A 25,372-nucleotide genomic window follows, 5' to 3' on the forward strand; every position below is an offset into this window, starting at 1 on the left:
AAAGATTTGTATGTATTAAATTGATTTATTGCTTTGCAAACATAAGGAAATTTTTCACTAGTCCTCCTGATTAGAGATACCACTTTATTAAACAGATTTTTGGAATTTTGAAAAGAAAGCTGCACGATCCTAAAAGATTACACTGAATTTAAAGAGCTGACACCCGACTCACATGTTCACTGCAGAGAAACCTGTCATAGGAAGGGCCTTGTGCTGATACAAGTTGCTTCATAAATCCTATAGCAGCCACCAAACAGAGTTCACTTTCAACCTCAAAACCTTGGCAATTCAGGTTCTAATAATAAAACAAGACAATGTGACGCGTGCAGCAAAAAATATTTAGTACATTGCTTTGTAGTAAATTCCAGAGAGATAAGGTAGAATAAATAATTTTGAGGGGATGATTTCTGCCCTCTTATCATGGGAACAAGGTGCCATGGTAAATAACACGGTATTGTAAATCAATTCAGCAGCACATTTTAGAATCCCCAGCCATCCATACCTAACTCACTGTATGCATTTCTCATCGTATAGCATGGGACTTTGAACACATTGTGACCCGTGACACCATAAGATGCTAAAATTCTTCTGAAAGATTAAATTATATTTAGAAGAGTTAAGTTTTGAAATGTGACCTTTCTTTTCCATGTCAGAAGAAAAAGTGGGGAGCTATGCACAGTGTGCACACCTACAACCCCAGCCATGTGGGAGGCTGAGGCAGGAGGATCACACACAAGTTGAAGACCAGCCTGGGCTACTTAGCAAAACCCTGTCTCAAAAGTAAAATATGTTTTAAAAGTAGGGATTGGGATGTAGCTCAGTATTGAGGGTTTACTTGGGAAGTGTGAATTCCTAAGAACAAACCCATTACCACAAAAAAGAAAGGAAGGAAGGGGAAAGGAGAGAGAGAGAGAGAGAGAGAGAGAGAGAGAGAGAGAGAGAGAGAGAGAGAGAGAGAGAGAGAGAAGGAGAGAGAGGCATTAGGGAGGGAAGAAGGAAAAGTGGGGAAATGGCTAATTTAATAAAATCAGTGGGAAAATGCTCATTTAACGGGAAAGCATTTAATTTCAGATACTTCTAAAGCAAGAGTACTCATAAAGAATAGAAAATTAATCAACAAATTCAGAATTTTAGCAGTATAATGGGTTCAGCCTCAGAACAGGCTATTTTGTACTTAAAGGAGAGCATTATCTTTAGTTACTTAGTAAATTGTTGGGATTTAAAGAGGGAAAAGCTAAATTACAATGTTAATCTCCTTTTAGGGACATAAATCAGCTTAAATCGAATTGCCTCATCGTAAGCAGGGGAGAGATTTTTAGAAAAATTATAGCTATCAGTTGTGTTTATAGCCAGGCTGCAATTTTTCAAAATCAAGCCCCTCAAAATCCACATGAGAGAGAAGCAGCCTGGACTTACGGGGTTAAAAACATTGACCTGACGTCATCACCGAACCCTCAATACATACAGTGAGGAAATGTGTCCAACACAGTTGCATGTGTGAGTAAACTTGGTTTTGCACAGTTTACTGTAGGTTAACCTCTGAGCCCTTGTTTTAAGCGATTTAAAAAAGAAAAAAAAAGGTTTGGGGTGTGGGGTGGAGAAGGGAAAGAAAAAACAGACATTTCTAGGTACGATCAACCAACAGCTGCTTTGCAGTCCCTTCAGGCATAAAGCATGACTCCATTTCTGCTGTCAGCCCTCATCCTATCCTTATCCTCAGCAGTGGAAGCTGAATTTGGGGGTCTTAGAGGGACATCCTACAGAGGAAATGGGGACCGGATCATCAATTGGTTCCATTTCTCAGTCTGGAATCACCTCTGTCCTGTGCTGCCCCTTGTCTAGGACACACATGGATGTGCTGATTGGTGACTGAGCCAGCTCTGGACCATTGTGTTCAGCTGGCTGGCACCCGCATCCCTCGATGCTCAGCTCCCCTGATATGTGACTGCATCCCCTCCAAGCCCACATTCTTATGTGTGGCCTGCTTCCTGGCCAAGTGACCCCTTTACAGCTCTTGCCTGTAGCCCCTCCTCTGTTGACTTATACACCCTACCCATGTAAGCCCACAGAAACCCTCAGGGGCTATCCCTTGCCACACTGGGACCACAAGCGCATTCTCCAAATGAGCAAGTCACGCCACCACCCCTACTCTGTGGTCTCCAGAGCAGACTCTGTAGCGGCTAGAAAAGTGTACCAGTTGCCAAGAGTTTTAATCAAAACCACAATAGGAGTAACACTGTCATAAGAGTGAAGACATAGAGAAAAGGGCACATGACTCATAGCAGTTAAGATAGAGACCTTGGGAATGAACCTTGACATTGTGCACATAGGCTGTATGAATGTTTTACAAATTTGCAACATCTTTTTAAAATTTCTTTTAAATTTTTTATTTTATGTTTTTTTGTTCTAATTAGTTATACTTGACAGTAGAATGCATTTACACATTTTGACAGATCATAAATAAATAGAGTGTAATTTCTCATTTTTCTGATTGTACATATTCTAGGACCACATCGGTCATGCAGTCATATATGTACATGAGGTAATAATGTCTGTTTCATCTACTATCCTTCCCCTCCCTTCACTCCCTTCTACATAAAGTAACTCTATTCTTCCCTATCCCCACTCTTATTGTGAATTAGCATTAGCATATCAGAGAAAACATTTGGCCTTTGGTTTCTTGGCTTATTTCACTTAGCATGATATTCTCCAACTCCATCCATTTACTGATGTAATTTAAGTGATTTATTCGGAGTTGCCATACGCTGTGGTGATACTAGAAATCTCCCATACAAACACAAATACTCACATACAACTCAAAGGTGCTAAGTAAAAGTCATTTCCATGCATCGTTAAGTCAAGTGCCAGACCCATTGTTATCCTTCTCATTTAGGGAGAACATATTACTGTGGACCATTTTCTCATATCAAAAATGTGTTTCCATGACTCAGACATACTGAGGGCACTACATGACCATTCTTTCATTTTTGTTATTCTCAAATCACTTCTTATCAAAGCTGAAGAACTCTCATTACTTTCCAAACACCAAATCATCTTTCCATCCAACATGGGAGGGAGAGTTCCAAAAAGGACAAAGCCATGACTGTTCCTTCTTGGCTCACTTCAGTTCTCCTGAGTCTGTAGGGGGATGGAGAGGGAGTGGGCAGTGTCTGAGAGGCCGAGCATGGAGGCTTAGGCAAAAAGGAAGGAGAAGCAGGACCCAGGGTCAGCTTCGCGGGTGACTCCTGTGGCTACATTAGTTAACATCTTTGTGTATAAATTTCCTCATCTACAAAATGTTAATGCTGACCTCCCTGAGGTTTGGAGAAGTCAAATGCATAAGCAGGTGGCACGGGCCTGGAAAGAAGTGGTACCAGAGAAGAGGGCCGGCTGGAGATCCTACTTCAGCCTGCCTAAGTCGCCAGGAGCACCCCTGCGGTGCCCCAGGTGGAGAATATCTCCCCAGTGTTACGATTTACGGTTGATGCTCACTTTGAATATGTCCAGGTTGACACTGCGCTCTGACTTCCATTCTGTTCCTTCCTTTTTCCAGCTTCCCTCCATGGTTTTAAGCATGAGCCAACCATAAGTGGGCTGCCTGAGCGCAGGCTTGAAGTCTGTTCTGGGCTGGGTGCTGCAGGCAGGGAAGTCATTTGCAGAATGTGGGTTGAATGCACCAGTGCAGTGGGCCTTGGTACCAGGGGACGGTTTATCCTCCTGGGAAGGATGTCAGACCAGACATCTGAATCCTAACACGCAGCTTCAATCCTTGGTGCTTTTCCACTCCTCAGACTCCTGGACAGCCATCTCTCTGCTCTCTAAGGGTGGGGCTATAAAATAGTTCTCTGCAACCAAGAGATGTCTCAGTGGGTTCTGTCTGCTTGCCTACCCCTCAGGCTTCCTGAGCTCGAGGACACACAGGGGCAGGAGAAAACCGTGCATTATTGGATGATGGTGATAAGAAACTATGTGAATGTGACTTCTAACGTAGGACAGGATGAAGTTGTTTGTTTTTTTAATCTCATATTTCATGCAGGGCTGGGCTGAGGATGTGGCAGGCATGGCGTATGCCCTACGTTCACTGCCAGAGGGGGCTCCCTGCCTGCCACAGGTGAGAGCCAGCTCTGGGGTGCCTGCCCTTATGGGGGAAGGAGGGTGGAGAGGGCCCGCGGGGGAGGGGTGGGGAGGACTGGTCCCAGGAGGACTCCCTCAGAATCCAAAACCTCATTCCGTGAATGCAGTTTTCTCAGATCACAAATGAAATTGCAACCGATCCAACCCTTACATATGTCAGTTATTTATTGGGACACTACAGAAGAATGTAAAGCATGTATGCACATGTATGAAAAGCACATATTTGTTAAATGAATCTGAATCTGAATGCTTTATTTTTCTGATACTGCCTATACAATTCAGTTTGAAACATTAACTGTTCCATTAAGGCCTGTGACTGCCAATCCCCCCCGCAAAATTTTTTATGTCTTACTTTATAAGTAAGACATTGAATTATGACCCTGAACAAAATGCATTTTGATGTTTATCTTTTTTTAAAAAAATGTACAGTTTTCACTGTAAATGTTGTGTTTACCCCCTCCCCCCTACCTTTTCTCTTTACTGCTCGGCAAAGGACTTTTACTCTTCTTTGTGTTTGGCAGCTGATCTCTCTGCCCCACCTCCAAATTCAGAACTCCTTTGCAAAGTCACCATGTTCAACTCATCCCACTTTCTACTTTTTGGTGGTTCTTTTTTTAATCCTCTTATTGAGAATGGCCAGTCCTGCCTGTCCCAACTCTCCACATCTTAAAGCATTAAGCACACCCCACCGATGGCTTTCAAACTCAAGTGCCGGAAATACTGTGTAATAGAAGCGAAGTGTGGTTCATGGATTAACCCTGAAACCTTTACCTTATGTTGAAGGGGAAAAAAAGTTCAGTCTTTAAATGCATGTCTAACTTGTTCAACCTATTCTGCAACTAGGTCTTGGTAATTCATCCTTTTTGGCTCCTGTAAACAGCTGTTTGAATCCCACCCATGATATTTGCTCACGGGGTTTTCCACCTCTGTTCCTAAAGTCCTTTGCCTTCCCTCTTTTGGCAGTGGTCAGTATATATCCGAGCTGCTGTCCGAAAAGAAAAAGGCCTGCCCATTCTTGTGGAGCTGCTCCGGATAGACAATGACCGTGTGGTGTGTGCGGTGGCCACAGCACTCCGGAACATGGCCTTGGACGTCAGAAACAAGGAACTCATCGGTATGTCCTCTGAATCACGGAGCCCCAGCTTCTCAATGAAAATGCTTTCTTGTGGGGTGTGCATGGTGAAATCCACATATGGTGCCACATATATGAGCCGAAGCGGTGCATTTATTAGCAGCCTCATGTTTTCTGGGTCTTCTGCTTCAATTCCAATGAACTAATTAATCTTTTACAACTTAGAGGGAAAGGTGGTCTTGTTGCCATTTTTCGTCCTTGCAAATTAAAAACTGGCCGCATGCTGAGCACTTCATCCTGTCCCAGTCTTCTGAGTCTCTCAGAAAAGGGACTTCTGAGTCTCTCTCAGAAGACTGTGTTTACTCCCACCTGTGAGCTGAGGAATCCTGATGGGGGACACATCCCTTTGCTCCCCATTTCTATTTTTGATTTCTTTTGGATGAGCCCATACTGAATCTTTAATCCTACTTTTTTTCTAAACCACCTCCCCATGAGATACTGAGGATCTTTTATTGTAGATTCTTTAAAGAGGTAATACACTCACATATTTATTTAACAAACATGTATTTATAACCTGCTTCACTCCAGGCCAGTTCTAGGCCCAGAGATTTATGTCAATGAGTCAGACTAACAAAAGTCTTGCTCTTGTGGTGTTTGCATTCAAGAGAGGGGAGATGTCAAATCAAGAAATGAAGCACACAGTGTCTTAGGAAGGTTTACAGGGAGGATGGGGCAGGGTAAAGGAGGCTGGGATTGGAAAGGTGGCAGGTCCTTTTTTAATTCACATAACACAAAGTTAACCTTTCTACAGTTCCGGTGCCATTTGGTACATTCCCAGTGTTGTATAACCAGCACCTCCGTCAAGTTCCAGAGCATTTTCAGCACCCAAAGGACCAGCCATGTCCCTTAAACAGTCCCCCTACCTCCCCTTCTCCCAGCCTCCCAGCCACCGAGCCAAGTTGCTTCCTGTCTGTGGGGTGTCCTGCTCTGGACCTTTCAGGTACATGAAACCATGTAAAATTATTTCCTTTCCTTTGCTCAATTTGTTATAATCCCATTTGTCTATTTTTGTGTCATTGCCTGAGCTTTTGGGGTCAAATACAGAAAACCATTGCCTGGACTGATATTGTGTAGATTTTCCCATTTTCTTCCATGAGTTCTATAGTTTCAAGTCTCTTGTTTAGATATTTAATTCATTTTTAGTTCATTTTTTTGTATATGGTGTGAGGTAAGGGTCCAGCTTCATTCTTCTATTTGTGGATATCCAGCTTAATGTTGTAATTCTATATGAAAGGTCAGTGTAGCATGGTTGGAAGGAAACCCTTGAGCAGAGACTGAAGGGAAGCAGATAGCCATGTAGATATTTAGGGGGAAGAAACTCCAATGTGAAGGGGCAGTTTCTGCAGACAGCTCCCTAGATTGGAGCTGGGAAGGAGACAGTGGGTGAAAGGTCTTCAGGGGATCTGATGTGTCTGGTAGAGTGAGTGGTAGGAGCCCAGGTCAGAAAGACTCCTAGTGCCTTTCTCTTTGTAGATGAGATCAAGCTGATTGATATGTGGGGAAGGATGACCTCACAGAAACTTGGCGGGAAACCACCCTAGTCCCCATGGACCATTGACCTGATGGATAAGCATCTGGTATTGAGATTATTCCTGTAGGGTTGCTGGTCAGTCAGTTTAGAGAGCACAGTCTGGCAGACTGAGCAGGTAGCAGGTGCCAGTGGACAGCATCTGGAGGCCGGGCCAACTACTGTGGCCAACATACAGCCTACTTGTGGCCTCTGGGGAACTGGGAGAAATGGGATATGAGTGTACCAAGGAGCAACACTCCATTCCTGAGCTGCTGGATGACCAGGCATGATATACTAAACCCTTTATCTGGGAACCAGACACTTTTCCTGCCCATCTATAATACTCAGCAGATCCTCCAATGAAAACCAAAGTATTTGCAAATTTTTAGCCATTTATTCACAGTGAAACAAGACTTCAAATCTGTATCTAATAAATTCTATTCATTGTGCTTGCAATGTGTTAAAAGGCACATGCCTGTAATCCCAGTGGCTCAGGAGGCTGAGGCCAGAGGATCACAAGTTCAAAGACAGCCTCAGCAACTTAGCAATGCCCTAAGCAACTTAGCAAGACCCTGTCTCAAAATAAAAAGTAAAATGGGCTGGGGATGTGTCTCAGTGATTAAGCACCTCTGGGTTCAATCCTGGTATAAAAGGGGGAAAAAAAGGCAGGAAATAAACTTGCAATTTGATATGTATAGTTAGTTTGAGTTTAATTTAAAATTTTGTGAATTAAGTATATTCTGTATATTTAAACTAGGTCATTAGCTCAAAAGGTCAAAGTACCCTCTCCATATACACTTTTCTTTCCCTTGGACAGGATAGCACTGGGGTTTCCGATAAAATCCTCTCTCTCTGTAACATGGAGGAAAAATCAATAGCTAATCAGTCTACTGCCTGGGTGCTAACTACTGGCTATTGTGAGCTTGTGTGTTTTATTTCTTTTGGTGGATTAAAATATAACAAAATAGTGAACTATTGATTGGTTTTCTAGCTCCTAGGCATCTCTTCTTTCTCAAAAGCCAGTTATCTAGTTCTCTCTGTGAGGCAGGAACATTTGGAGCCCCATATTGCTCATGTTAAATTAAGCTTTTACTATCAAATGTCACCAGACAGGAAATGGATCCAGTCATTTAGAAGCACAAGTGAAAATATCTAAATCATGGGCTTTATAGAATCAATAACTTTTTTTCTTGAATGAGAAGAGCTGAATTTTAAAAAAAACATTAGATTTTCTTAGAAGAAAGGAAATGTGACTTTTACTAACTCTTTAAATATTGTATTATAGTAGTGATTTTTGTAGAAAAATGATATGAATAACTTTATACATTCAAAATAAAACTGCAGTTACTTTGAACCTAGAACAAGAAGAAAAGAAAGTGAATGTGAAGTTGTTCTCCTATCAACTCTCACTGAAAGTCTTGGTGATGTCAGTTGATTTCATGTCTTTAAAGGTCATATATATGCCGATGACTCCCAGTCCAATCTCTCTGGCATGATCCCAGTCTCATGGCCAGCATTCTGCCCACGTGTCCACTGGGTGTGAATTATCCACAGACTTGACCTTTCCACAATCTCCCCATAACAGCAAATGGCCAGTTGTCCTTATGCCCAGGAAGGACACCTTGGAGTCGTCTTCAACTCACATCCACCCCACTTTCATATCCAATCCATCAACAAATCAAGTCATCCTTCTGGGTTGCCCCAGAATCCGACACTTGTCAGCATCTTCATGGCTTTCTCCCTGGTCCAGATCTCCCATCATCTCTCCCAGGTTCTTACGGTGGCCTCGTACCAAGTCTCTGTACAGCCACCTTCTACCTGTACAGTTACTTGTGCAGCAGCAGAGTGGTCCTATTTGAACCTGAATCAGAGCATGTCATTTCTTCATCCCAAATCCTCCTCATCACTGTCCAAACTAGGTCTTCACAAGACAGATGCAACTCTGTCAGATCCAGCTCCCTACTACCCACACAGCCTCCCCTTCTGTGCCTCTCCACAGCAGTGCCTTGCTGTGGACATTGGATCACTGCATTCCCTTTATCACAGGAGCCAAGACCCTCCCTTGGGACCTCTGAACCTGCTGCTCCCTCCACCAGCAGTCCTCTTCCCTCTCTTACCTCCCTAACCCTAACCCTAACCCAAATGTTACATTCCCAAGAGAAGTCTTGTTGACCACCGTAAGTAGCATCCCACCTGCGTCCTTTCCCACTTAAGCAGCATCCCACCTGCCTCCTTTCCCACTTAAGCTTTCTCCACAGCACAGCACTGATCACCTTCTAATAGATGGTTGCAACTTAAGATGCTTCCACTTAACAATTTTTGACTTTACCATGGTGTGAAAGCAATATGCGTTCTGTAGAAACTGCACTTAGCTATTTGAATCTCAGTCTTTTCCCAGGCTAGTGATATTTGAAGTCGTATCCTTTTTCTTGATACAGTAGCAGCAAGCTCTGGTTCAGCCACCAGCAGGTGCAGTCCATATTCTACAGAAATGCTGAGTTTCTGAGCTGTGACGTTCAGTAGATTAGGTGCATTAAGTGTATCTTTGACTTACAGACTTATAGTATTTTCAACTTACCATAGTTTATTGGGGAATACTCCCATTGTAAGTCAAGGAACACTGTCTGTAACATTTCTCATCCTTCTTCTCTCACTAGAATGTGAGCCCATTGAGGGCCAGGAGCACTGTCTTATTTGTTTGCTGATAGGTTCCATGTACCTGGAACAGTGTGGGTCTGTGTAGGGACTTAATAAAGATTTGCCTAATGAAAGATGGAACTAGGTTTTTCTTCTCTACCCTTCATCTTCTAACAAACCAAATCAGCCAAACAATAATAAATCAAATTAAGTAAAAGATTAACTAGGGTAAAGGGTTTTATGTTAATAAAAATAAAAACATCAGTTGATTTCCTTCTTAAAGTATGAGATTCATGCAGACACTCAGAATTTCAGAAGGAATCCAGTTTTTTCCATCCTTGTTTCTGGGTTTCAGTTTAAATTACAACTCTCCCTCGATTATTCTCTGAGTAAGGGGTTGGGTAGGCTAGACACCCCCTGAGGTTACAGAACATCCTCTTTGGACCCTGTTATTGGAAAAGCTCCCAAGAAGCTTGTGAACATGGTCACTCCCCCTGTCAGGTCTAAGGAGGAGCATACAGCAGCACCAATGGAATGTGACACACTCTACCTCTCCCTTTCTTCCCCCGGGGCTGTTTCCATGGTTTTGTGTATGTCTCTGTGGTAAGTGGTAATACGCTACAGATAGACCTTTTCATTCCTAATGCTGGCACAGTAGCTGAGGTTAATGCACATCCATACATTTCTTTGCCAACTTCAAAAATGTTAATTATCCTTCTGAGTGGGGAAGACTTTTAAAAAGAATGGCAGTAATTAGCTTCTGTGAAAAGGTGGAAAGGCCCTACAATATTGTCACTTCAACAAGTTTAGCAACATGCCACCTGTTTCAGCACTTGGACAATTTTTTATCAAGACTGCAGGCGTTTGTTTTAGCCAAATTCCCACCCTCTACCAACAAACAAAGAAAACCCAACAAAACTAAAGCCTGTGGCACACATGAACTTGCACTTGCTACCTCCTACTTGTCCCTAAAAGCTCAGCTCATGGTGACCCTCTCTGAACTCAGCATGGGTGGGTAGCACCACCAAACCTTTCTGTTTATCTTAGATTTCTGTTGTGTAATTCAATCATCTCATTGTCTCTTTTTTTTCTACCCATATATCGCATCGTCCGCACTGAAATAATCAGCAGGGAGGGTCAGGTTCAGGTTAGAGTTAGGATTTGGGCTGCATTTAACTGATATTCCATAATGCCTGGCGCTTTGCTGTGTCCATAAGAGGCACTCAGTGCACACTTACTGAATGAATGAGCTGTTTTGGCAAAGGAGCTCAGATGCTCTCTAACCCAGGTCTCTAAGAAACTCATCCTGCTGCTGCTTGGAAGAGGTTCAAGACTACGGTGGAGGGAGAAGAGTAGAGCTTTCTGCACGTGACCTAGTCATGCCAGAGCTCCGTGCTGGCCGTGCTGCTGCACCCCTGTGGTGATATTGCCAGAGCTACATAGCACCCTTCCTTGACTTCCCTGGGAGGTGGCCATTTGCCACACTTTGTGACAGGTGGACCATGACTGGGATGCGGGGAGCATCCCTCCAGCTGCCTGGGTGCCTCCCTAGGCCCAAGAGAGGTCAGACCTAGTTGCTGTGGTGCTTTTGCCTCATCCTTCTGGGCTTGCAGAACCCTCCCTCCCTCCATCACCATGAGGATGGTTGGTTCTCTCCATTGTGATGACCTCTGTGAAGAGTACTCTGACATCTGTACATGTTCATAATCTCTGAGCCACGCGTCCCATTGGGCTGACCATCCTTCCACTTTGTCAGTAAGCTGAGCTTCTGTTCAGGCAATCTTCTCCTCTCTGTTGGAGTCACTCTCCGTTGCCCTTCCTCTCCCTCTACAAGCTTGCAGATCACCTCTTTCATCCTTTCTGGGGGTTCAGGGAGTGGAGCAAGAGCAGGAGGTTTTTCTAGCTTTCTTTCTCGCCCCAATCTGTTATAAATATAACAGATTTTATCTGGCTACTCAAAAGACTGCTCCAAGATGAAGATTGCTGGTGATATTCAGAGGACAACATAAAATGTTCTGCCTTAACTGAAGGTACAGATTGAATGAAGAAAGTGGAAATGCTGTCCATCAATGACAACCGTCCCTTCCCCAGACAGATATGTGCTTGGTGAGAAACGGGTTTTCCTTTGGAGAACTAGGTTGGAGGTGGGGAGATGAGGGGGGAATCGTCGTCATATCAGTACTGTCCTAAAAGTTGCCAGCTTTGTACACATTGCCTTTCATTTTGAGATCTCACAGCTGAATTTTTTAAGAGGTATATTATACAATACCAGGAAAAAACTTACCTTTATTCAAACTCTGAAATATATTCTTTGCCCAAACCCTTAATTGTGCATGAGAGCATGTTCTCTGGGGAACCAACAGATACCTACAAATGCTTCTCAGGAAATAATTCCTCCAGGTCTGCCTAGCTTCTGCAGCCCAGGAGTGAAATAAGTTCCAGGTGTCATCTGACTGTGTGTGGGTTACCATGTGGCCTGCACAGCGTCTCCTGGCAGAACTGGAAAGCAGAGGGCCTCCTATCAGTTAAAACCGATACCATGTGCTTTATTATGTTCCCATCTTGTGCAAGGGGCTTGGTGTGGCAAAATCCCTTTGGGAACGGGCACCCCATTGGGGGGCAGTCCCCTTGTGGGTCACACATCTCAAGGCACCTTACATACCCTCTTTACCTATGCTTTTGACCCTGGTGAATTTGTGCCCAGGGAAGACTTGAGGCTCTGGAAACCTCCATGCAACCCAGGGAGGCAGGATGCTATTTTTATTCCTGAGAATATGTAAGCTTCACTTTATTAAGTAGATATGAGAACATTTTTAGAAACATACCTTCTCTGCTTCTCAAAACATGCTCTTGAGCCCAGGGCAGATGTTGTTTTAATTAAAACATATGCAATTTCAATTAGTGTTTTAAGAAGAAACCTGATTTCCTAGACAAGGTGATTTATCAGAGCACTCTGCTGGCTCTCCTTAATAACTTGATTTTCACAAGCCACATTCCAACAGAAGGGAAGTGCTGTACTTTGGCAGAAACTTCCCATCTTCTGATGAGGTGTCTGTGCTGGAGTGCTCTTCTCCTGACCCCAGAACCTGATCTTACGAACACTCCCTCCCTTTTCTGTAAAACCAGGGGTTCTTTGCTAATTAACTTTAGACACCTATTGGGGAATTTTGGCTGCTGGGTCTGGCAGATAAGAATTCCTTGGAAGGGGAGTTGTAAATAAATCAAAGAGCCAATAATTATTTTATTAAACAAGACTTCAATGATTCATCCCTTGGAAATACTCCATAAGGAGAAAGGCAAAATGGGAAATTTCCAGTTGATTCAAATTCAGGACCTCCGCTCATAGCCTTCAAGACAGAGACAGAGACAGACACAAGAGAGACAGGCAGAGGCAGATAGAAAGTGATCTATTTAACTTTATTTTGACTATTTAGGTATTCATTTTATGCCTGGCAAACAATTTCAGAGGAAAAGGTTTAGAGAAGTGAAAGAGGAGAAATGAAAGTGTTCTCCTCAAATATCCCAACCAGGTCTTGAGAATCTAAAAATAGAAAAGAGGATTTAAGCCGGACAATGTTTTTGAATTGTATTCCTTTTGAAGTGTGGATTCTCCTCCTTGTGAAAGAAAGAAAGTAAGAAAAGAAGGAAGAAAAGTCTTAATCATGTGGCAAGAAATTACAAGATTTACTCTCTTATAGGAGAAATAGTGGATTAAGAAAGTTTAAAAGTTTAAAGACAATATTCTTTTAATCATTCTGACTTAACATTTGGTTGTGTTTATCATGCTGCAATAACTGGGCATTTAGCTAAAAAAGAAAGGCGTAGAATGAATTGGACATGACTTTCCTGTGTTCATATATGAACACACAACCAGTGTAACTCTACATCAGGTACAACCACAAGAATGGGAAGCTATACTCCATGTACGTATGACATGTCAAAATGCATTCTACTGTCATGCATAACTCAGAAGAACAAACATAAAAAGAAATAAGAAAGGTGTACAAATCAGACCGTCTGGTGGTTCTGCCCAGAAGGTGCACACTAAGAGAAGTGGACACCTTAGAGAGACATGCAGCCTGAGCAGGAGGCAGGAGGACCTTCAGCCAGGGACGAGCTAGGAGCTTGGCATGCAGTCCCTGCAGCTCTGGGTAGCCTGGGGTCCAACCAGGGTGCTCATCTGTGAAATGGCTCAGACTGCAGCAGCAGTCTCTGCCCCTAAACCCAGAGTGTCAAGAAGAAAAACTTGATTTGGTTCATCTTCAGACAGGAGCCAAAGGAATGTTTAGTTACAAGAGAGGAGAGGCAAAGAATCTAGCAATTTCCAACAGCCCCTCCTCAAAATGTCCTAAAGGTTCTTTTTGAAACTTATTTGAAATTCACAGATTTTTTTTCTTATTCCCTAGAAAGTTCATGAAAATTTACTGCCTATCAGAATTAGCCTGGTATTTTTTAAATATAAAATAAAAAGTTCTATTCAATTTTGTGTATTACATCTTTAAGCAATGTCAGGAAAAATGAATGACTTTGAAGAATAGAGCAATTTAAAAAAAGAAAAAAAAAAAAAAAAACAAGTGACTTGTTTCATACATAATGTCCTTTGAGTTCCAGATTGTATCACCCGGGTCATTTGATACATTCAACTGCACTTGGGAGAGGACAGACCGGGCTCTTGCAGACAGACATTAATGTGCAGTGTGCTGCTTTTAATTAAGAATCAGTAATATTGCAACATCAACATGGAGGGTATTCAGTGTTCAAGACAGAACGAAAGATAAAGATCCCCGTGGCCCTCACCTTGAGGCTTGAACAGTTTAATTTACTTGTCAGAAAGGAAAGTTATAGCCATGAAATGGAAAGTGGATGTATTAAATTTTTAATTGAATATTAAGTTCAGGCTAATACCTCCAGTGTCTGTATGAGTCAGGTCCATTTTAAGAGTGACCTTAATTCTCCAAAAATGTTACAAACCCAATAGTTCTAACTTTCAAGCCATCGTGGACTTCCTCAAATTCTAACCCACGCCCTGGTTTCCTGCTTTCCACCATTTCCCCAGTGACCGATGAATGGAAACATCGACTTATGTCCTTCCTCCTCTTTATCCCCAGGCAGTAAGTCCCTCCGGGTGTCATGCCAGTCTTCCTTGGGATGTTTCTTGTGTTTCTTATCACTCCTGTGCTTTCCCTTTCCAGCTCCAGCCCAGGGAAGGTCAAGTGCAGGGTACACCTGGTCTCCTACCTCACTGTGTCCCCCTGACCTTCATAAAGGGCTCCAGTTAGGGGCTACTCATGTTCTGGGATGTGAATGACACCAAATGAACTTGGTGCCTGATTTTTATTTCAACAAAACTGTTTTTCTCTATATGAGCCTCAGTGATTCGTAGTGCGATGTCCTTCGCCTTGCCCTGCTCTAACCTTCTCACCCACTAACGGATTTGTCAGTCTTGGCTTTTGAGCATGGCATCCCTGGTTACCTCCTGCCCCTTTCCTCCCGGCTCCCTGGCTTTTTCCCTCTGCTTGACCTCGGGGCTCCTCCTGCGTCTCCTCTCTTCTTCATCTGCACACTGCGGCTCAGGACTCACCTGCTTTCTTTCTAGTGTCCTTCATGTCTTCCTGCCGAGTGAGGGTAATTCATGTAAACCTTGCATAATTTCTCTTCTGCCAGAGAATGTCCTTCTGCTCTTTCATATAGCACAGGTCTTCTGAAAGCTGAGCTCCCTCAGCTTTGGGGGTTTTGTCTGAAAATACCTTTATTTTGCCATCAGGCATTCAGGAAGTTCTGCTCTATAGGATTCTGAGATGGGTTTTTTGGTTTTTTGTTTTTTGGGTTTTTTTTCCTTTCAGCACTTTACAATCATCCTCCCACGGTCCTGGGTTCTCCATTGCTTCTGATGAGAACAGTCACTCTGCTGTGGTTCCCCCCAGTGCCTGTGTTTTTATGCTCCCTGCTTTTAAGCTGCTGGTTCTGGTGCACTCTGGTGTTTCTCCGACTCCCTTCACTTTCCTCTCTTTCTGTGGCTCCAGGTACAAGTGTGTTTCACTGCCTGATCCTGATGCTGCCCTGTAGGTCTGGGTTACTTGGTTCCAGGTTTTGCATTCTTCTTTTCCACTTTGTGCTTTAGCTTTGACAATTTCTAGAAGTCTGTCTTCAAAGTCAGTGCTTCTTTCAAGTGCTGTCTTAATGTACAAAGGTCAACATATAAATCCTTCATTTCTGATATTGTATTTTCTAATTCTAGAATTTCTATAGTTTTCACTTCTCTGCTGAATTTGTCCATTTTTTCACCCATGTTGTCCTTTTTTCCACTAAATAATACAGATAAAGTCCTTTCTGTCTGTTCTTACACCTGGATGGCTATGAATTTGCTTATAATAACTATCTTTCCTCTTAATTCATGGTCACATTTTCTTGTGTCTTTGCATGTCTTGTTATTTTCTTTTCCTTTATTTTATTTGTTCTTTTTAGCTATATGTGATGGTAGAGTGTGTTTTGACATATTATACATGGAGTATAATTTATTCTAATCAGGATCCCATTCTTGTGGTTGTACAAGATGTGGAGTTTCACTGGTTGTGTATTCATATATGAACACAGGAAAGTTATATTCAATTCATTCTGCTGTCTTTCATATTCCCCTCCCCCTCCCTTCTTATATGCCAGCCATTTTGTGCTAAAATGATATAATAGACTAAATTAAATAATTTATTTCTCCCCAAAAGGGAACGGACTATTTCTTCTAGTGGGTGGCTGAGGTGGTAGGGTTGAACTAATTAATGCATATTTTAGCTCCATCCAGTCTTTATGTAAGTTCAGCCTAGTTGTATCTTCAGTTAAACTCAGTTTTCCACTGAGTTCAAGTGTTTACAGATTATGCTTAGTATCTAATCTACAGTGAGACTTGGAAGCTGAGCACCTACAGATTCTGGAACTTTCCCCATGCATCACAGTCCAGCCCAGTCACTGGTTATCTGAGCCACAGGCGATCTCCCTCTCTTTCTCTCTCTCTTCTTCTCCCTCCCTCTCTTCCCTTCTCTACTGCAATGCTCAACTGCCAGCTTTTGGGATCAATACATCACCTTAATTTTTCAGGCCTTCAGTGATTTTGCTTCTGCTGACTGTGCATCCTGGGTTTTCACATTCCGAAGCTCACAGCTTTCCTCCAGAGGGCCCTCTCTCTGCTGATCCTGAGACACTGCAACCCGTCACTTCAGCAGCGTCCCCATCCCAATTGCCGCTTCCCCTCCTCTCCTGTCCTCTCCTCTTCCGTCTTCCAAGACCAACTCAGGTCCCACCTTTCGCCAACCTACGTAAACTTTTTTGTGCTGTGTGCACATTCATGGAAGTCCACGTGGTTCAGGTGTAGTGGAGTCAGTCAGCCAGGCTAGTACTGCTTGAGGAGCAAGAGTGTCTTTCTCTCATTTCACTTTGTCTGGCTCTTTTGCAAGCCCTGACCCTGCCTCACAGTGTGTTGGTGTGAAGATGGTCTCCCCGGTGGCATGGCTTCTGCACTGGCTGTGAAGCCCCTGGGAGTGTGCACAGTGTTCTCCTCAGCTGCTGCTTCAGGCCCCAGCACAGGGCTGTCCAGGGTTCAGGAGAGACTTGTGAAGTACCATTCCAGTGCATAGTCAGTTGGAGTCATGACATTATGGCCTCACACACCAAGACTTTGTTGTCATACATAGATTTTCTAATTATTTTAAATCCGTTTGCAGCTATAACCTCTAGCACAGCTTCTTTTACAATTGAGATGCACCTACTTTGAAGTCATTTTGAAGAACATGGTTCTTAACCTTGATATGCATTGGAATTGCCTGAGCCCATCTCCAGGGATGCTCAGATATCTTAAGATATTTTAAGGCCCATTCGGGAATTCTGAAATATTCCAGGTTGATAACTACTGATTGAGGGTCTGTAAGACCCAAAATGGATACAAGCCTACTCATCTTCTGAAAAATTGTCTTCTGCCAATTTTAAAATGTTTTTAATGATGAATATTTAAACACATATTTTTCTGACACATTCCATTTCTTTGATCAAAAAAATAAGTTAAATTTTTTCTCCAGAAATATTCTGATCCAAATTTCCTCCTTCTGTGTGTAATGAATAATTACTTCTAATTGACTAGCCAATTTCAGGTAGGATTACCACTAATGTTATTAATACCTACAGTCAAAGTTTAAATTGGTGTGTGTATGTGTGTGTATGTGTGTGTGAGTGTGTGTGTGTGTAAGAGGAATTTCAAGACAACTACTCCCTTGTTTTAGTATAAGCTTTCATAACACACACTTGGATGAAGATATCATGAGCCTCTTCACTTTAGGAAGGATTCTTTACCTTTCCACTTAATAAAGACCCCTATGTTGAAAGACCAATTCAACCAAGAGCACAGGCTTAAAGCCCGCAGTGGGTGAAGACATGAGGTGTCCAAGTTGCTGCCCATACAGGAATCATCCAGGTGACCAGCATGGTTAGCCCTCGGAGCAAGCGTCCTTCCCTCACTTCCAATCTAGCTCACATCTGGAACCAGAAACCCTCATTTTTACTCTGTACCCCGATATTCCTCCTCATACTTTGTCCCTTGGCTTCTTTGAGTATCTCTGCTTAGGTGTGGTTGAATAGGAAAGAATGCCCTTCACATTCCAGTGAGCAAGCAAAGGACAAGAAAAGAGCTGTGTGCACTAGCACAGGCCTGTGATCCCCAAACTCGGGAGGCTGAGGCAGGAGGATGGTGAATCCAATGCCAGCCTCAGCGATTTAGCAAGACCCTGAGCAACTTCGTGAGACTCTACCCCAAAGTAAAACATGAAAAGGGCTGGGGATGTGTCAGTGGTTCAATCTCCAGTACCAGAAAAGAGAAAAAGAAAGGAAAAGAGAAAAGAGAAGAGAAGAAAAAAGAAAAAAGCAAGAAAAATAGACAGAAAATATGCATATTGATACTTGAAGATACAACATTGCCTCAACCCTTCTCCAAAAGTGATGTGGTATCAGCATTATGTTTCCTTAAGCTATTTTTCATGAATTAAATCTTCCTATCACTTCGGCAAAGCAATTGTCCCCAATATATGCAGGAAAAGTTCCAGGACCTCCCCACTCAAAGACGAAACCCCCTGGGTGCCCAAGTCTCTTGCACAAAACGACGTAGTATCTGTGCGTAACCTATCCACATCCTCCCCTGTGCTTTAACCCTCTTTAGATTACTTCTGATACCTAACATGCGATGTAAATAGTTATTCTACTGTATTGTTTTGGGAATAATGACAAGAAAAAGAAAGCCTTATATATTCAGTACAGATGCAATTTTTAGAAATACTTTTAATCCTTAGTTATTGAATCCATAGATGTGGAACCTGAAAATATGGCCAACTATTCTTCTTCTTCTTCTTCTTTTCTTTTCTTTTTTTTTTTTTTTTCTTCTTTTGCTGCTACATTGTGCCTTATGCCTGGATGATTTTGAATCAAGCTCTTGGTTTACGGAGGGGATGTTAAGCAGTATGTGTTTTGAGTTGCTTTTGAGTCTTTGAGGCAGGATTTTTTAGAAGTGTTTCCATCTAGTATCTAGTATCTAGTATCTAGTATCTAGTATCTAGTATCTAGTATCTAGTATCTAGTCCCCTGCCCATCCTTTAACACAGGTGCATGTACGATAGCTCTGGGATACAATACTGGAGAAGCTAATGGGTACCCTTGAAGGTCAAATCTTTGCTCTTTTTCTACCAAATGAAGGAATGGCAGACAATGAGGAGACCCAAGGAGTGAGTCCATTGTGCAGTGAGCTTTCCAGCGAGCCTAATACTACACATCAAGTGTCACCTTCTGTGACAACTCACCCTAAGAGCAATGCTGAAATCGGGTTCCTTCCTACTGATTCCCTTTATTGGCCTAAGCGGGGGGAGAAGAGGTAGAAGAGGAAAGAGAGAGTTAGTGGTGGCTCTTGGCAAGGATGTTGTGAAGTGAAGAAGAATCCTTTCTAAGACTTCAGAAGGGAAAATTGAGGAATTACTCAGCTACTTTCCATTAGGTCAGGGACTAGAATTAGCTAAACACATTTGAATCACAAATTAGAGAAGCTCCTCTGGGATCCATGTTTTACACTCGAAGCATGTGACAGTGTTACTATGGATTGGATAGTAACAATCTCTGAGCAACAATGAATACTGAACATTCAGTAATTAAGTACAATTTGCAACAAAGCCCATCTTAAATGAGTAAGTGACCTCGGATGTGAAAACATGATTTCATCCGTGGTAATTAGGCACAAATTGGAAGGGACAGAGTGAGCCAGGCTCTGTCTTCTTCCCACTTTGGTTTAAGGCAGTGCACAGCGCTTCAGTTTCCCAGGTGGTTTCGAAGACCACTCTAGGCCCAGTGAGCTCCAGGCGGGAATGGGACACAGAGGAGGATTCGGAGGTGTTGGAGTGGAAAGGACACCATGCAGACGAGACAGCAACAGCCATAACTACACTCCAGCTGCTGGAAAACCAAGCAGCCAGCTCAGGGACTTGCTTGAAAGGAACGCAGGAAACGCCCACCACTACCTAAACTAGCTGTCAGTCTAAGTACAATGAGTGGATCCAGATTTTACTATTTCCTAGGTTTATTACTTTTCTTTAGGAATTCAGTTGACCTTTCAGGAATGAAAGCTGCATTCCTGTTTTGCTTTGGTAAGACAGAGAGGGGCGACTTTTAGATCATGGAGCTGATAGAGCTGGGGAGGCCCAGGCTTGGGGACCGGATCAGACAGCCGAAGGTCAGCTCTGGCTGCGTCAGCAAGGAGAAGAGAGGACCCATTCCAGGACTGACTTATGGAATGCTAGAGGGGGAAGGCCCAGGATCAGGAAGGAGCTGGGTGTGGGTGTACCTATTGAGGGAGGACTTCTCTGGTGACTTTGCCTCTTCTCCCCTTGCCACCTGCCCTCAGGCTCACTTCCCACCTGCAGCTGCTGAGAACCAGTCTCTGTTCTGTTCTGAAGTCCCCAGGTCCAGGGCTTTCCCATCTACATTTGTTACCTTGTCTCTGCTCAGTTATTCAGTGACTAGATTTTCCTCTCTGCTGGGTTTCTTTCTAAATTCAAAGGCATGTGAGACTCCTTGTTTTAAATACAGCAAAGACTAGGCTCAACTAAGTACCTAAGAATAGGCCGGTAACAGGGCTGAAAGGGGCTGGGATCTTAAATAAAGGAAGGGGAGAGAACAGACCCTGCCTTCTCCCAAGGCCTCCCATCAATGCCAGAGGGAGGACTCATTAATGTTCAAACCCAAGATTCTGCCCACCGAGTTTCCTGAAGTTCTAAAGTCATTTCTTTCTGTTGCTGGCCTCTCCGGGGTCGGGTGCCTGTTTCCCCCAATATTCTCCTTGAAAGATTTTGTAGTTTTATGCAGGATCCTCCGTGATAACCACAGGTGGCCTGACCATTCAGGCTGAAAGGGGTCTATATCCATTTATTGATAGACTCATCAATTACAAATCACTGACAGAAGAATCAGGGTGGGATCCACGATTTATTTTTGCTTGTTAACTTTCTAAAAGATTGTTGTTAGCTACTTACTACTCCCTTATATCACATTTAAAAATTGTTAAATGTGCCACAGATGTAATTCCTGTGTTGTATTCTAAAATAAATCTGACATGTACCCTTTAAAAATAATATCTAAGTAATCTGAATATTATAGTGGTTTAACATCCACTATCATTCTCTTTGATAATGTGTGAGCTAATGCTTCATTAATGTTAGAAGTTCTACGTTGTTTTTGCTCCTTGAATATATGATTCTTCCACAGTTGCCCAAATTTTACCCTGATTAATGTCTCTAATGCTTTAAAGTCTCTTACGGATCATTGTCTCTCTAAGCAAAACATACAGAAGTTTAATTTTTAACTTTTAATACTTCTAATGGTATCAGGTTTTAAATTAAAATTTTATGGATTAAGTTATTACTATAGGTGTTAGCAGAATGCAATTGATCAAAATTACATACATGTCATAAATCTTGTTGAAATTATTAGAGTAAAATTTTATTGGAAACACGTTTCTTAGATGAATTAGCTTCCCCCACCCCAATTTATATGTTCAACTGAATACTACTTATTTGAAAAAAGCAGGGTTCAATATCATTCTTTTCCTATTTTTGCTTTGCTTTGGTTTTATAGACTAAAATACTAAGAAACTTATCTACACACCTAAGCAAAGGTCTTTCCTTATAGCATTGCCATCTGATTCTTTGAACTTCTTATGCCTGTGGTTTCAAACATCTCATCGGGATCCATCCTGAACCCTTAGTTTTAATTCTCTGTTAACTGACAACTTGATTTAGCCCCCCTTCAAATCTGTTGGAGGGAACACATTAGAAACTCCCCTGCTGAAAGAAACAATGGATCATCCATCATGGGAGCCGCCTTCATCTCCTTGTGACCCAGTCACAGGTATTTGCAGTACCTGGGTTTTGTCTCACAGAATGTGCGCCCTCCTGGAGCAGGGAGGGATCTGAGCTGGCTCTGTGCAATGGGAGGAGGTAGGTGGTGAAGAGCAGCTGCGTGTTCTCAAGCAGATGGGTCTTGCTGCAATGGTGCACTGGGAAGAGGAGGATCTGAAGGGGCTTCTCTGAACCCCAAGACTCACATCTCCTCAGCAAGCTTCACGTGGCCCCAGGGCACACAGGCTCCTTTGGAGACCGGAGCCCTAGGATAGCCTGACCTTGACAGCCCTCGAGCCACGACTTTGAGGTTGTTCATACAGAATCAAAGGTTAATGGTGGGAAGATGTGCTTCTCTCTTGCATGAGCTTTGGTTTTCACAAGCTATTTCTGCATGTGCCAGCACTGAGCTGCAGCTCTCCAGAGGGAGCTTCCCACAAAGAAAAGCAGCCAGCTGTGTGGTGCAAAACACCGGAGAGATTTAAGGGTCGCATTTGAAGCTAATTAAGACTACAGGACAAATTTTATGCTAGATAATAATTTCTTATCTGCATATAGAGGATCATTATTGGGACAATAAGTGCAGTATTTAAAACTTTCTAGGGATCAATTAAATATAAAGAAGTCCTGCTTTCAGACCACAAGTGCCACAATTCAGTTCTTATACCACGAAAGTTTAATGTGATTATTTAATTTAGTTACCAAGATACTAGAATAAGAAATACTTGGGTATTGCAAGGGTTTATCATTGTTTTCTCCTTGTCTGTTGACTTTCAAGATGTGAAATTAATTTATATCCTCATTTATTCATTCGCTTTCCCAATTTATTCAGTATTATCAAGTGCCTACTATGTGCCAACCACATTACAGCATGGAATTTTCTTCTGCTTCATGGAGATTATGGTCTGCTGGTGAAAACAGTCACAGAAGCAAGCAAATAATATTTACTTTCTGCTTTGCATATGAATAAAATATGGTAGGGGATTAGAAAGTGACAAGGGAAGGGGAATTTTGAATGTAGCAGTCAGAGAAGGATTCTGTGAACTGGTGGGTCCTGAGTGGTAGACAGGAGCTGTCAGTAAGCCATCAGAGACCATTTTCTGGGTACAAGGAGTAGCAAGAGTGAAAACTCTGGCATAACTGAAAGTTTGTCCTGTGGCAGAAACAGGGACAGGGTCAGTGTTGTCACAGCAGTAACTGAGCAGGGGAAGGCCAAAGATGCTAATGGTGGAGGGGTGCCTGTAAGACCAGGCAGAAATTTGGATTTTCCTCTAAGGGTTTTGTCTGGAAAGAGCATAACTGGATTTACATTACAGTCTTTTCTGGTTGACTTTTGCACACTAGCCTGTAGGGAAGGAGAGAGACCCTGAGGGGGCTTGATTTCAGGAGTCTGGAAGGAGAGGGTACCGTCCTGTATCAGGGCTGCAGCTGGGGTGGTGGGAAGGGATTTTGAATGTGGAACCAGCAGCAGGACTTGGGGAACAAAATGCTGCAAATAGAAAGAGGACAGAGGCATGGAGGGGCTGGTAGGAACTAGAGTGTGATTTGGGAATGAAAGTGTGGAATGTGTGTTAGACCGGAAAAGGCAGATGCCAAGTAGGAAGCCAGAAATACTAGTTTGGAGCTCAGGCCTGAGATACTCATGTGTGTGTCATTGGAGATAAAGGGGAAAAGAGATAGTTAAAGTCGCGGTCCAATTATGTTCATTCTCTAAACACAAAAACGTGTACAAGAAGCCTAATCTTTAAATAAAAACCCTAGCTGTTGGTAGACCTGCCTTTTGTGGCTCATTAACCAAAGACAGGTTTTTTACATATTTTTTCTCATTTTTACTTTTGAATAAAGAAACAAGAGATAATGCTGTTTCTTTCCAGAAAATGTGAGACCACATATGTTCACATAGTTGTGGGTGACCCATCGTTCGTATTGTGAAGTGCTTTGATGGTCTCCCTACCTGCCTGAGTACAACCCTTAAGCCTGAGCCTGTGCATGCAGAACAACTGAGCCTCGTAGCTTCACATCCACCCCAGGAAAAATATGGCCAGGTGGGGGAGGGTCAGCCAGTTCAAACTGATGAGGAGTCTGCATTTCCTTGCCCTGGTCTAGACTTCCTTGGGTATTACTTTTTATTTCCTTAGGCTTATTATTCTGGATGCTCACATTTTACTACCGAGATTCTCATCAGTCAAGTAATTTCTGTGTGTGTGTAGTCGTCCCTCATTCTGCTGCTTCAGGGACTTGATGAATCCCTGTGAACAGCACAGCATATCTACTCGTTCAGTCTCGTTCGGTTTTCTGTGTGGCAGAAATTATGTTAGGGTCCCATTTGTGAAGTGCCAAGTTGTTTATCTGTGGAGTGTGTTAAAATGACAACGATGGAACTGCTGCTTTACCCAGACCTTTATACGTGCAGCAGAGCGGTTGCCTCTTTCCACACCTGCCGTACGAATGCTCCAGTTGTGATCTCGTCTCCCAGTTTTCAGCTGTGTGCAGGTCCTGGCACGAGGCTTTGTCAAACATCTAGAAGTGAAAAGAGCCTGTGGTGGGACATCAAAATCTAATTGATGGAGGACCATTGGAGACACCTCACCTTATTTTCCAGGGATAAAAAAATATTCAATTCCTTTTTTTTTTCCAATCCTATATAAGGCTTAACAGATTACTATGAGATGCGGGGGGGGGGGGGGAGCTCAGTAAGACTTTGTCTTTTAAATTGAACACTTTTACCCCCATTCATTTGGATTTTAGTTGGCTGTGGTGAATGATTTTCTTACTCTTCTTTTCTGTTCATTCTTTGTATGCTTGTCAGAGTTTTTCAAGCAACTGATTTTTGTCCCAAAGTATTTTTATTATTTTTTCTATGGACTGAATTTTGATTCATCATACACAAATGGGGTACATCATTTTGTTTTTATGGTTGTGCACGATGTAGATTCATACCATTCATGCAATCATACATGTACATAGGGTAGTGATGTCTATCTCATTCCACCATCTTTTGTACCCCCTCCCTCTCATTTCCCTCTACCTAATCTAAAGTTCCTCCATTCTTCTCTCATCCCACTCCTCTACCCCCATTATATATCATCATCCACTTATCAGGAAAAATATTTGGCCTTTGGTTTTTTGGGATTGACTTTTTTCACTTAGCATGATATTCTCTAATTCCATCTATTTATCTGCAAATGCCATAATATTTTGCTTCAGATTTATGTGATTCACACAGAATGGAAAACCATGGTTGTTCTGCCTCCAAATTCCCAACACTTTTTCTATTTGTTACTCATAGCTGAGATCCAGTTCTATGGTATTGATGATCTACGCCTATACCATTAAACAAATCAATAGACCCCCCTTCAAACTTCCTCTTTCCACTCGTTTCCTAGTTACTGTACCTGCGAGGCTGTTTTCTGATTTTGATAGCCCAGATGTCAGTCGTGGGGCAACATCCTATCCTTAGAGATGTGCGCCAGAGGAGGCATGTTGGCAGAGGCATGTGACTTTCCATAATGCAGACCAAGGTCAGTCATAGTTACAGACAAACAGATG

At 42.6% G+C, this 25,372-nt stretch overlaps 1 protein-coding gene across 6 annotated transcripts in view; it reads left to right on the forward strand.

Annotated features, from left to right (window-relative positions):
* Nucleotides 1-25,372, forward strand: part of CTNND2 (catenin delta 2) — a 904,448-nt gene that overhangs the window by 796,001 nt on the left and 83,075 nt on the right. For 5 of the 6 annotated variants that reach the window (XM_079145292.1, XM_079145293.1, XM_079145295.1 and 2 more), the window contains 2 exons: nt 4,037-4,111; nt 5,098-5,248. In XM_079145292.1, coding sequence (XP_079001418.1) covers nt 4,037-4,111; nt 5,098-5,248 — 226 coding nt within the window. The remainder of the gene's footprint in view (nt 1-4,036; nt 4,112-5,097; nt 5,249-25,372) is intronic. The other variant, XM_079145294.1, reaches the window with a different exon arrangement.

Source organism: Sciurus vulgaris, assembly GCF_902686455.1.
Source record: "Sciurus vulgaris genome assembly, chromosome: 6".
Lineage (NCBI taxonomy): Eukaryota > Metazoa > Chordata > Mammalia > Rodentia > Sciuridae > Sciurus > Sciurus vulgaris.